At 39.9% G+C, this 13,812-nt stretch overlaps 1 pseudogene and 1 gene segment (V, D, J or C); both read right to left on the bottom strand.

Moving 5' to 3' along the window:
* Positions 1 to 693: 693 nt before the first annotated feature.
* LOC128110379 (Ig heavy chain V region 3-6-like) lies at positions 694 to 1,252 on the bottom strand (annotated as a pseudogene).
* Positions 1,253 to 9,558: 8,306 nt separating this feature from the next.
* LOC128111018 (immunoglobulin heavy variable 3-7-like) lies at positions 9,559 to 10,017 on the bottom strand. The segment is given in 2 exon segments: positions 9,559 to 9,869; positions 9,972 to 10,017. Coding segments are annotated over 2 exon segments (357 nt in total).
* Between the last annotated feature and the right edge of the window lie 3,795 nt (positions 10,018 to 13,812).

The raw sequence follows: 13,812 nt of genomic DNA on the forward strand, positions 1-13,812 counted from the left end.
TTCTATATCACAGGTGGATTCTTCACTGACACATTTAAAAATATTAATTATCAATGTACACACATGAGTATCTTTTAATATGATATTTTTAATCTCAATGCAAATTTATGTGCTTTTTGTACAAAATATCCCAACTTTGGGAGTAACACCCTTAAAACAGAGGCCTCAGACATTAGTCATGTACAATTGACCTCAGGAAATTCCTACCCTGCATTACAGGGTGGGTAATACAGCTGCAGTGATATGTGTAGCCACATTTCTGTCTATGACACGTTCCTTAGGCATAGCAGCAACTGCTTTGTGTCAATACTCTAGGAAGTGCTCTGACATACACACGTATCTCAAGGTGGAGGGAATGGAGAATAGAAATGACAATTCATTTCTTAATGGGGCAACTAGTATAATGTCAAAGTCAGTTGAGTTTCAAAAGCTGTTTTTGTTAAAAAAAAAAATCCTCCTAAGACCAGAGATGACACAGCTAGGTTCACAACCAAAAAGACAAGAAATATTACCACTTACACCATCTTAATAGTAACAGAAAGAAATAAGCAAATGTGACTTTACAAAATCACAGTTTTCATGATCAGAGAGAGAGAGAAATGACCCCAAAGCCTCCCTGCCCATAGGGAGTGAGAAGCAAAGTCAGAAAACAAGGAGTTTTTCCTTCCATTTCTGGTCATAGAGTTCCTGTTCTTAGTTATGGCTCAGCGCCCCCTGCTGGTCCAAGGCTCCTCTGCAGGGAGGTTTGTGTCTGGGCTCATGCTGAAGTTCCCTCACTGTGTCTTGCACAATAATATGTGGCTGTGTCCTCAGTGGTCACAGAGTTCAGCTGCAGGAAGAACTGGTTCTTGGATGTTTCTCTGGTGATGGAGATGCGGCTCTTGAGGGATGGGTTGTAGCTGGTGCTACCACCATAACTTATGTACCCCATCCACTCCAGGTTCTTCCCTGGGGACTGCCTGATCCAGCTCCAGTCGTAACCACTGGTGATGGAGTAACCAGTGACAGAGCAGGTGAGGGACAGTGACTGAGAGGGCTTCACCAGGCCAGGTCCCGAGTCCTGAAGCTGTACCTGGGACAGGATACCTTCAGACAGGAAGAGACAATTCTGTCAATCACAGGTTGTCACAACCCCTCATGGACACATGTATGAAATGGTAACACTCACCAGGAAGGGCAGTCACCAGGTACAGAAGACCCAACAGTGTCATCTTCTAGGCTACACCTCCTTTTCCTCAGAGGTCAGCCTCCTGTGAGAGAGATGTGAGCTCCCACAGTCCAGGAGGGGATTTAACTTAGAGCTAGAAGATGCATTTGCATGTGGGGAGTCAGCCTCTTCTTTAGAAATGGGGAGGGTGGACACTGACTCTGCTTGGTTATTGCAATGCAGTCATCACTTCCTTTGCCCTCCTGTACTATGAGTCTGGAATAAGAGAGCATGGGGACTCAGGAGACCACAGGAATCAAATCTTGACAAGACCCCACCTCCACTTGCAAGTGCAACCTCTGACCTCATTCTTCTGACCTTGTATTTTTAAGGTCTCAAGTCAGTGCCAACATCCTTTTTCACCCTTGGGTTCCCGAGCTCCTACTTTCTGATTAGTAAGCCCACACTGGTCCTGCTTTACTTCCTATTGTTACCCATGAGATGGGTTTCCATATTGCCCAGAAAATTGGCAGACTGTCATATTATTGTCACACAGGGTCCACACCTACTTCTTGCTCCATCCTGCTGTGGTTTGTAGAGGAAGCACACCACACTTTCTCCTCCCTCTTCGACTCCCAAGTCCTCATTATCCGTGTACACCATGTTGCTGTCTTTTGAAAACAAGCAGACTTCTAATGAATAATAATAAAATAAAGTAAAATGAGATCAGAGAAAAGCAAACACATAGGAACAAGACAAAACCAACAACAACAAAAAAAATTGAAGGAAAAGTGCCCAATAAAAGATACAAGAAACAGGTGTAGATGCAGATACCACCTGATTTACACACTAAGGAATTCCATAAAAACACAAAATTAGAAGCCAGACTATATAGGCAAAGGAACAGTAGGATACAGTAAGAGATAAATAAATAAACAAATAAATAAAGTGGAAAAAAATCATGTGATATTATGAGACAAGGAACCTCAAAAAATACAATTGAATTTGATTTCTGATGACCATCTACTGCTGGACAATCAGCCTGTGCTTAAGAGTAGTTGGTTTCCTCAGAGAGACTCCCTTAGAGGAAACTAGTTTCTCATTTGCAAGTTGTTATCAATTGGAGATAGCTTCTGGATTAGGAATGAACACACATGTCCACTTCCTTCTAGTCTAGGACTCTATCTGGTGCAGGCTCATGCAGGCCCTGTGCATGCTCCCTTAGTTGCTCTGAATTTGTATGAAACTATCCTGTTTATTTAGAGGCCTTATTTCCTTAGTGCGTCTATGACCTCTGGGTCTTCTGTTTCCTCCTCTTCTTCAGTGTTCCATGGGTCCTTAGGGGAGGAATATGAAGTCTTCTCATACAGTTCTGAATGTTCCAAAATCTCTCACTCTCAGAGTATTGTCGGCCTGTGGGTCTCGGTATGTGTTTCCATATGTTGCAGGAGGAGTTTCTCTGAAGATGGCTGAGTAAGACACTGATATTTGAAAGTAGCAGAATGTCATTGGGAGTCATTTTATTGCAATCTATTTTTTATAGAGCAATAATATTTATCTTTATCCTAGACTCCTGGACTATAAAGTCTCAGATTCTTGGTGACTCAAGTAGTGTAGAGTATGGGTTCTAATTCATGGAATGTGCTTAAGTCAAATTAGATTTCGGTTTTTCCAACAAGCTTTGTTCTGCTGTTGACCTAGCATATCTTGCAGGCTGGATACTGTTATGAATCAAAGGAGTTATAGCTTATGTTGGTCTTACATTTCTCCTTTGGAATCTTCTACTGTATTAAGTTTACCTACTACCCCTCAAATGGGCTTACTTTAATATCTCTTTTCCCTTATTCTGTCCCTCACTCTTTTTTTCCTCACCCTCCTCTTTTGATTCACCCTTCCAGCCATGCCCCCATGCATCCACAACTGTCTATACTATTTCCTCTTCCTCTAGGAGATCTATCTTCTCTACCCCAATCCCTTAAGACTTAAATCTCTTTCATGTGAATCTGGGTTTTCAGTTCTGGCCCTGGATAATTAAGTCTTTACAGGAGGCTAAAGAATGAGAAAAGGAAGTTGATGGAGACTGTATCGCATAAAGAGACCCAACATTTCTCTTCACAGATTAGGGACTGGATTTATTTTAATTCTCTTTATGGTGTGCCAACCAGTTCCCAAATAAATACATGGAGACTAATCCATTTTTATGAATGCCTGGCCTTAGTTTGGCTTGTTTCTAGCCAACTTTTCTAACTTAAAGTATCTCATTTCCCTTTAATTACATTTTCCTTGTGAGATTTTTAACTTTCTTTACTCCATATATCTTTTTTCCCTTCTTACTTGATGTATGGCTGTGTGACTGGGTGGCTAGCCCCTCATGTCCTCCTCTCCTTCCTTCCTCACTCCTTACTCTCTTCCCTAACTTTCTCCTCAAATTTAGTTTCTCTGCCCATCAGTACTGTGGGATGTCTTTCTGTATCCTGTGAACTTATGTTGTTCCCATTGGTTAATAAATAAAGCTATTTTGGCCTATGGCGAGAAAGCTTACAGCCAGACAGGAAATCTAAGAAGAGATATAGAGAGAAGGGAGGAGTGGGGGAGACGCAAGCCAGCTGCCCAAGGAGCAACACGTAATGGAACACGGGTAAAGCTACAGAACACATGGTGATATATAGATTAATAGTTATGGACTGAGTTAAGTTATAAGAGCTAGTTTGTAAGAAGCCTGAGCCATAGGCCATATAATTCACAATTAATATCAAGCCTCTGAGTTCATAAACTATAAATGACTGCAGGATGGTGGGGCCAGGCAGGACCAGAGAAACGCCCTTTACATATAGCTTTTGCTAATTAAAAAAAAATGGTTTCTGGGATACAATCTGCTTGATGGAGACATAGACCCACTGCCCAGAGCTGGCAGTAAAGATAACTCTGCTATGTTGGGAAGCAGAGATGGGCAGAGTCAGCAGTCAAAGCCATTGCTTCAGTCTGGCCTGGCTGCAGTTTAAGGCGATGATCAGATAAGGATTATAGATACACAAAAGACAGATTCAGATGGAATAATCCTCTAAATGGTTTACAATATGTGTAAAAGGTATGTATGCTTAAGAGAGAGAAGATAAAGGATATAGATAGTCATAAAAATAAAATAAAGTCAAAAAATAAAATAATATATAAAAAATAAGCCACATAAAGATGGATATCACACAGAGAGTCTGAGTTATGTTGTCTTGGGGATTTTTAACTGCAGAATGACATTTGATTTATAAAGGTGCTAAATCACACACACACACACACACACACACACACACACACACACACACACACATATATATATATGTTATCTTGACTTAAAAATTTGAATCTAAGAATATGTTGCTTTGGAAAGGAGGCTCTGCTTTTGTTTCCACGGGAAGCTAGAGGCTATGGATTCACATCAGGTTAAAATGGATCAGATTTGATCAAATGAGATCTCCTGAACCTCAACAGATGGTACCTATCAACAAATGTTATAGCCAGTCTTCCCAGGACTTGACCATTATTTTGAATTTTCTCAGGATCCCCATAAGATTGCCAGCACCCCCACTCAGCAGGAATTAATATGAAAAGCTATGCCAAAATTTCCAAAATATTATTTATAAATGTTTACTTTTATTTAAAGGGGGTTGATTATAAATGCAATCTCTTTCTAAAGAAAAAAAGGTGGCTATGGATATGATAGGATAAAAAGGTAGATGATTAAATCTTCTTTTAAAGAACAACAACTTGTTTTGTTCTTTAATTATTAGATGTTTTTTATTTAATTTTTATTTAATTTTATTTAATTATTAATTAAAAGATGTAATATCCATCTTTATGTGGCTTATTTTTATATATTATTTTATTTTTTGACTTTATTTTATTTTTATGTCTATCTATATCCTTTATCTTCTCTCTCTTAAGCATACATGTTTTACATTGCTATGGATTTTAGTTTATTGATACAAATTTAACGTTAATTTTGTTATATTGCATGTTTATTTCAACTCTTGTTTAAAGTATTATGTTTATGCAACTCATTTAAAATTGTAATGCATAATTAAGAAATATAGATTAATATTTAGTCGTCAGTGGAATAATCAAACTTATAATCATGAAAAAAAGTTATATATATATATATATATATTTCAATTAGGAAGGTAATCTTCAAACACTTCAAAGACTTACAAAATATGACATTTAAAATGTTTTAAGAACTTTGACTTTCTGAACATTGAGACATGTCTGCTCCTGGTAGCACCAATCTACTTGAGAGAAGATGATGGGACATCAAAGAACCTCCATATGGAGTTTGCTTTTTTTACGAAAAAAGGGCAAGAAACTGCTGTTGCCTGACCTGTTTGACAGGGTGTTGTATAAACTAGATACACAGGACCCATAGTAAAATGACCACTGAATTTTGCCGAAACAAGGTGAGATGGTCCTTCAGGTTTCTGCTTCACAGAAGAGACTGTCAGATATTCTACAGGGCACAGGGAGAAGTGTCTAAAAAACTCTAGACCTATAGGCTGAAGATGGATGCCCCAACATTGCAGAGGAACTTTGGGTGACTTTCCAGGCAGCCAGCTGTCTCTGTCATCTCCAGAATTTTAATTACTTACAATGCATTTACTGTTTACTTAGATAACGTTAAATCCTTCTGGGACTTTGATGGTGTGGAAGACTAGATAGTTATAATTATAGCTTTCCTTAGTCATGATAAAAGATAAATTAGATATAAAACTTTAAACTCACAAAATAGGATAGATGATAGAATGTTTTCTAATTTTGCCAAATATAAACAGACTAGTATAACTATGATTCTTGCTTGATAACTGCTTTGTTATATGCAATTTTACTATGTTAAAGTTATAACTTTCCTTTTTGATTAGACAGAAAGGAGGAAGTGCTATGGGATATCTTTCTGTATGCTGTGAATATATACTGTTCCCATTGGTTTAATAAGTAAAGCTATTTTGGCCTATGGAAAGAAAGCTTATAGCCAGGCAGGAAATCCAAGAAGAGATACAAAGAGAAGAAGGCAGGAGTGGGAGAGACACAAACCAGCTTCCCAAGGAGCAACATGTAATGGGACACAGGTAAAGCTACAGAACATGTGGCGATACATAGATTAATAGATATGGGTTGAGTTAACTTATAAGAGCTAGTTTGTAAGAAGCCTCAGCCATAGGTCATATATTTCACAATTAATATCAAGCCTCTGACTATTTTATAAATGGCTGTGGGACCATGGGGCCTGGTGGGACAGGAGAAACACAGAACCATGGGACTGGGTGGGACTGGAGAAACTTCCTCTACACACCAGTCCTGCCTATTCCTCTTCTGCCTAGCTATCAGCCATTCAGCTCTTTATTAGACCACTCAGGTGTTTTAGGTAGACAAAATAATAGCTTTACAGAGTTAACCAAACGCAACATAAAAGAATGTAGTACATCTTTGCACAATTAAACAAAAATTGCACAGCATAGCCGGGCAGTGGTGGCACACACATTTAATCCCAGCACTGGTGAGGCAGAGGCGGGCAGGTCTCTGTGAGTTCGAGGCCAGCCTGGGCTAGAGAGTGAGGTCCAGGAAAGGTGCCAAACTTACACATAGACACCCTGCCTCAAAAAAAAATTCCACAGAATAAAAGAATGTAACACAACTTAAACTAATACTCAAGAACAAGGGTGTCAAATTCATCTGTAGTTAGAAATATTAAAACAACTGTTTTGGTAAAAAATACAAGTTGCTATCTTGTGTCCCTGTTGATACTGCCATGAGAGATCTAACAAGTTTAAGGGAAAGGAGCGAGGTCCTGCATGCTTCTACAGGTAGAGTAGATGACAGGCCTCACACACAAATTTGTTGTCCATTCATCAGCTGATGGGCATCTAGGCTGATTCTAGCTCTTACCTGCTCTGAAGAGGGCAAACACTGAACACAAATGATCTGCAGCAGGGAGTCCTTAGGTGTCTGCCCAGGAGTGATATGGCTAGGTCACATGACATTTCTATTTTCAGTGCTTTGGGGAAACTCCAGCAAATGTCCATAGTGACAGCTACAGTTGACACCCTCACCAAACATGTATTATGGTTCCACTTTCTCCAATTAATCATCAACATTTGGTGTCATGTTTCCTTAGTAAATGCCATCCTTACTGGAATAAGAGGAAATCTCAAACTATTTTTTCTAATTTGCATTTCCCTGATAGATCAAGATGTTGAAAACTGTAAAAAGCATTTACTAGCCATTTGTTTAATGGTTGCATTTACATCACATGAAAAAAATATATAAATTTTCTCAAAGCACCACTGCTGTCTGTCTGTAGAATGAATTAATTCTTGGCCTTTCAAAGGATTAGCAGAGAACTCTGTAGGTTTTGCCAACAAATCAGGGGAGATCCCCCTTTCCCTGTTTCTATTGAGTTTCACCCTATACCACGCTTGGGATGCTCTCTCTGTCTTTTGTGTATGTTATTCATTTACAAAACTGTCTTCTCAAGATTGTCTGGTGGAGCATTTTGAACTGCTGCTTGGTCCCTCTGAGGGTCAGAACAGCAGGGAAGCAGAGTGAGGAAGGTCACAGTGACTGAGGTTGAGATCGGAACCTGCCTGATCATAGTCTGTTTCTTTAAAATATCAGATCAGTGAAATTCTGACAAGGTGTGGAACTTGGGAATGGATCCTTTCCCAGTCAGCTCCTCTGATTTCTGTCAATGGGCTGCCTATGCCTCAATGCCACACAGATAAGGTCTGGGTGATGTAAGAAGCTTGCAGTGACAGATTTTATAACCCTCCTGCCCACACTTCCATCACTTGCCATGATGCTTATGAGGTGCTCCCTCCCACAAGAGAAATGAGTGGATATTATAATCAGCAAAGAGAAAAGGGGTTCCCTGCAGGAGGGAGACACCAACACTCATAGGAAATCCCCTGTCTTCAGACCGCTCTACCTCCCTAAGGATGAGAGTTATAAACCTTATCCATAAGTGAGCTGTGTCCAGTTCAAGGAAAAATGAAACTACTTACTTATGTGTCATCAAAATAACACGAAACAGTTTTATACAAAGAACTTTACTGAAGTATGCACAAGGCTTTAAGGAAAATGAAGAAAATCAAAAGCACTAACAAATCTGTGAGAAAATTGATAGTCTTATTTATGTATGTTCCAAGGAACTTTCCTGTGTTTAGTGATTTCCTTAATTTCAGCAGCAAAGATGGCATTTTAACTATTGTTCACACACTTTTAGACATTCAGCTGAAATTTCTATCAACTCTTGAGGCCCATATTGCCAATATCTATTTTTCTCCTATTTTATATTCCTTCAGTTCTTCCATGGTTGTACTGGAAGGATTAAATGGTCACACTCATTGTAATCAATTAACTAGAGGAGGGACAAAGCCATGTGAGTCAGGAGTGATTGATGCATCCCCTGCAGAATGAGGAGGTGAGCTGTTGCATGCAGCACAGTTGTGGCAGAATAACAGGCCTCTCCATCTGAACCCAGAGTTAGACCTGAGCATCATTCATTGCAGAGAGAAAGTGCACATTGTCCAGAGGGCATCACCCTATCACTGTAGGCGGCTCTGCACCTTTGAGGCAGATAGGATGAACAACTGACTCCCGCACCACTGGCCAATGTCTGCTCCTCAGTGGGACACAGTGGCAGAGTTCTGAGACCAGAGAGAAACTCAGTCAACTCATGAATGAAAATCTACTCATTGTTTATCCATTCCTTATGAAAAAGGACAGTCAGTATCGGGAGCAAGGCACAGAGGTGAGGTAAGATACAATTGTGCTGATGGTGTAATTTGGCAGTATTTATACTTTATCCAATAATTCTATTTTTACACAAATGTTCTGAACATACCTTACCATGGGATACAGTTCTCAGCTTGTTACTCAAGGTGTGTAACAACACACCAAGGCCTGAATTCTCCCAGCTCTCTCTGGAATATACGGCATGCCTTTCAACCATTATGGAAATCCAGTACCGCCCACCCCCAACTTCATTTGATTTTAAAACTATTTTGGGTTCCATGCTTCCTCAGCATGTGATCCTGGTGCTCACAGCAGAGTCTCATCTTCCCTGTGTAATGCTCTGCATTTCAGTGAGGTTAGACTGTGTTCTGTATTTAAATGTGTACTTCAGAACTGAAGACAGATCTGTTTAGATATTTGGTTATTTCAAAGATAAGTAGAAGCTGTGCCTGTAGAGCAAGTCCCTGGGGAATATGATCTATGATTTGAAACCATCCAGACATAAAGTATTTTAACCTTCCATGTCCCTTCCCTGCTTCTATGGTGGACCTTGAGCTCCCTGTGTGCTCAGTGCCCCCTGCTGGACTTGAAATCATTGCAAGCAGGTTTGTGTCTGAGCTCACAATTCCCTTTCCTCACTGTGTAATACAGTAGTACATGGCAGTATCTTCATTTCTCAGACTGCTCATTTGCAGGTACAATGAGTTCTTAGAATTGTCTCTGGAGATGGTAAATCGGTCCTTCACAGACTCTGAATAGTATCTTGCACTTCCATCATATTTTATAGTTGCTACCCATTCCAGCCCCTTCCCTGGGGCTTGACGAAACCAGTGCATCCAGTGATCACTGAAGGTGAATCCAGAGGCTGCACAGGAGAGTGTAATAGACCCTCCAGACTGTGTCAAACCGCCCTGAGATACTATCAGCTGCACCTCACATTGGACTCCTGAAAACACAGAGAACCATAGTCAGAAATCGGTCACATATATCCATTATCCCTCTTACTCATGTCCCCCTACACAAACAGAATCTCTTCCCTGTATATTACCTTTTATAAGAGTAACAATAAAAACCAATCCAAGTCTCAATTCCATGGTGAGTGGTCTATGTTCAGTGCTGGTCACTGAATGGGAAGACCTGGCTGGATCCAGGGCTCAGCTCCACTGTCACAGGTGAGGCTCAGCACTGGGCTGGCTTTCATGAGCAGAGGAAGGCATTATTTGCATCTCTTCCTGCTATATAGTAAGCTCTTAGGTTAGAACTAAGGGAGAAGACAGTGCTCAGAGCAGATGCAAGGGACTTCGTGGTCATTGACAACAGTGACAGAGTTATGATGTTATGATATTGTACTACATACTTTTTCTGGTTAAAGTTTCACCACACTTCATTCATTTCATGTTTATTTTGTACACAAGACTTGCATTTTGTGTATTAATGTGGTCTCCTTTTTAAAAACATATAATTTACAAGACATCACACACTGTCACATTTCTGGATGAAGTTCAGGTCTGGTGTGTCATCCCAGTGCCTGGGTTGTGCTTCTTGGTGCTGGACACCTCAGACAGCTCTTGGTCAGAGTCAGACATGTCTGGTGAAGTTTCAATGTCCCCCTCACTGTGATGGGACACTTTTGATTTTGCTTCATTTTAGAGTTTCCTGAAAGTTTGGATACATGTTTTATTTGCAGCAAATATACTTGATAAGAGATGACTGCACATTTGTAGTCTCACATGCTAAACATGCATACACAGGGAACCTTGTTTAACCATCAGCACAGTCACAGAAGTGAACACACATCTCACCCTGAACACATCCACAGGTGGAGGTGACATCTCCTTGTGACTTTAGTTTTCACTGCCCTGGTGATTAGAGAAATTGACGCTCTGCTATGACTTTGTTGATTCACAACCTGGTCTCCATAAAAATGTCTTCTATTTTTTCACCTGATTTTAATCAGTATTCTTAATATCATTTTTTTTGTCATTTATATAATACAGAACTTATTCCCTGTACTAGGCAGGGTGCTCTTAGAGAAAGAACCAATAGAATGTATAAACATCAACACACAAATGCAATTTTACATTATATCATGGCTATCTGCCCACTAGAGATTCAGTGAACATGGCAATTTATGACACTGGATGCCTTAACGATCACAAATCACTGCTGGGGGCCTGGAACCTCCCTACCAATATAATATCAGATGCTCCTCTGATATTAAGTCCATTTTGGAAAGCTGAAAGAGAAGGAGAGTGCTATTCACAGGGAATTATAGCAGCAGCAGGAATCTTCTGTATCTAGCCGTGGGCATGGAGACATTAGTCCTCTCAAGCAATGGATATTTGAGACTTCAAATATTTTTTGAAGTTTAATCATTCCAAAATTGCATGGCTCCTCCATCTGTGAAAGCATTGGCTCAGGCTCAAATATGTCCTCACAATAGAAAATTGTGTCCTGAGATGCCAATGTCTGTATCACAGATGTATTCTGAAAACATATGGCAAGGCGTAGTTTCTCCAGTCTGTAGTCTCTGGATAGCTCAAAGTGTCACTTACTGTTTTGTGGACATAGCTCCGTTAGTAGAATGTTTTTTGCATGCCTGAAGCCCTGTGTTCATTCCCACCTTTGTATGAAAAAGAAGAGGTTGGAGCACGAGAAACTAAGGTTTGCATTGTGCTTGGTCCATATGAAACTGTGGAAAAGAATAGAGAAGGAAGAATGATTGAAAAAACATGAAAATTTACTTATTATGTATTTCTACTTTTACATAGAATAACAAGATTTCAGCACTGCATTACTATACTCTATATTTGTAAAATCTTTTGCTCTTTTTGAATAATTATTAATATTTTCATAGAAAGTAATATAACAAATACTAAAATATAATAAATTAAGAAATGTTGTATAAGATTCAGTGACTAATGAATACGTACATTAAATTGAATTAACAAAATGTGTCTGAGGCCATATCTCATAGTACAGTATATCAGCACTAAAACTCTAAATCTGATCTTCAAAAAAAAAAAAAGAACTGCTATATAAATATAAGTACTATCTGATATTATTCCTTGAACAATGATGAAAACATATTTTGAAGACCTGTGGTAACCATTTATTTCCTCCAGGTCTGACCTTGCCCACCTACCACAGAGCCCTGCTGCTCCCCATCACAAATGTATTCCCAGCTCTTCTGTGACATCCCTAAAACACCCTGTGGGCCTATTTCCTTCCATGACATACCCTTCTGCTCTCTGACTCCTCAGTGACTTGCCTTCTCACCAGTGGCTATATCTGTTCTTTTTTAAGTCAAAGATCCACCCAGCCCCTTAGAGACTTGCCTGCACTGCACCACCAGGTCGCCCTCTCCTTCCTCTCCCACAGTGTACTCTCTTCCTGTGATCTTCCTCCCCCATGCCACCATGTTGTCTTTGCTCTTTCCCACATCTTAGGCAGTCTTCACCGTGGTCTTGCATCTCTGAACCGCTAGGTAGGCATTGTTCTTACTTAGCATACAGGCGTCCTACTCTTCAACGTTCTTGCTTCTAAATTCTTCCAGACTTGTTGGCTTTTTCAGAATCTTTCATCCCCATGATTCTTTAGGAGAAGAATTGTACTTTGTTTTCTCCTAGGTTTCGGTGCTATCTAGTATTAGGTTCTGGGCCACCTGAACAGTGTCAGGAATAGACACAATCTCATGGAGTAGTCCTGAAATACAGTCATATATTGGTTGGTTATGCTAAAAATCAGTATTCGGTCTGTATGTTACCAAATTAGAAAGGTAAACAGCAACTCAGCTACAAACCCTTTCAACCTCTAATGGTGACCTATGTATAAGACACAAATATATTTTCTAACTGTGTTCGAAAAACTTAGCTGCATACCCTCAGATACAAGTTCTAACTCCCTCATTAATGACTCTCTTAGTTTTTAATTGCTGATGGAGACTATTGCTGAGAGCCACATCAGGTAAACATGCAGAGAACAAGTGTCCATGGGATGCCCAACTACAGTTAATACATCCTCAATGTAAACCCTACACCTAAGGCTCAGGGAAAATACTGAAGAGGGGGAAGAAAGATTGTAAGATCTAAAGGACCAGCATGTCACTGTGAAATGGTATCTTCTAGACAGGACAGTGATGCTGCACCCATGAATTCTTCACAATATTGATGCCTAAACTAGGCATCCATAGTATAGAAGGAAAGCTCTTAGGTCCCCACCCCTAAATGAAGAACCACAGGTAATCAATGAGAGAAGAAGAATCAGTTTTCTTCAAGAACAAGCTCACTGGTGTGTTATTCAGTCCTCTGGAAACTGCTGTAAGCACATGTGCTGTGGAATGTCATTTTGTATGCTGTGAATGGTGTTGATAAATACAATGCTGACTGGCCAGGAGTCAAGCAAGAAGTATAGGTGAGATAAACAGACAAGGAGAATTCTGGGAAGATGAAGGCTGAGTCAGGAGTTGCCAGCCAGACACAGAGGAAGCAAGATGTGAAGGCAGAATTGGAAAAAGGTACCAAGCCACATGGCTAAACATAAACAAGAATTATGGATTAATTTAAGTATAAGGGCTAGTCAATAATAAGCTTGAGCTAATGGCCATACAATTTGTAAATAATATAAGCTTCTGTGTGTTTACTTGGGTCTTAGAGGCTGTGGGACCAGCAGGTGAGAGAGATTTGTTCTGACCACGGGCCAGGCGGGACACAGGAAAACTTCCAGCTACACACATGTATATATACATACTATAACTGACCTCAATATTACACACAAACACAATTAGACATACACAGAGACATACACACACAAAGAAAGAGACACACAGAGAGAAAGAGAGACAACAGAGAGACTGGTAAATGTTAACTAAAGATGAAGTAGTAATGAAT

The sequence above is a fragment of the Peromyscus californicus genome, unplaced genomic scaffold (genome assembly GCF_007827085.1).
Source record: "Peromyscus californicus insignis strain IS unplaced genomic scaffold, ASM782708v3 Scaffold_15__1_contigs__length_86483966, whole genome shotgun sequence".
In the NCBI taxonomy this organism is placed as follows: domain Eukaryota; kingdom Metazoa; phylum Chordata; class Mammalia; order Rodentia; family Cricetidae; genus Peromyscus; species Peromyscus californicus.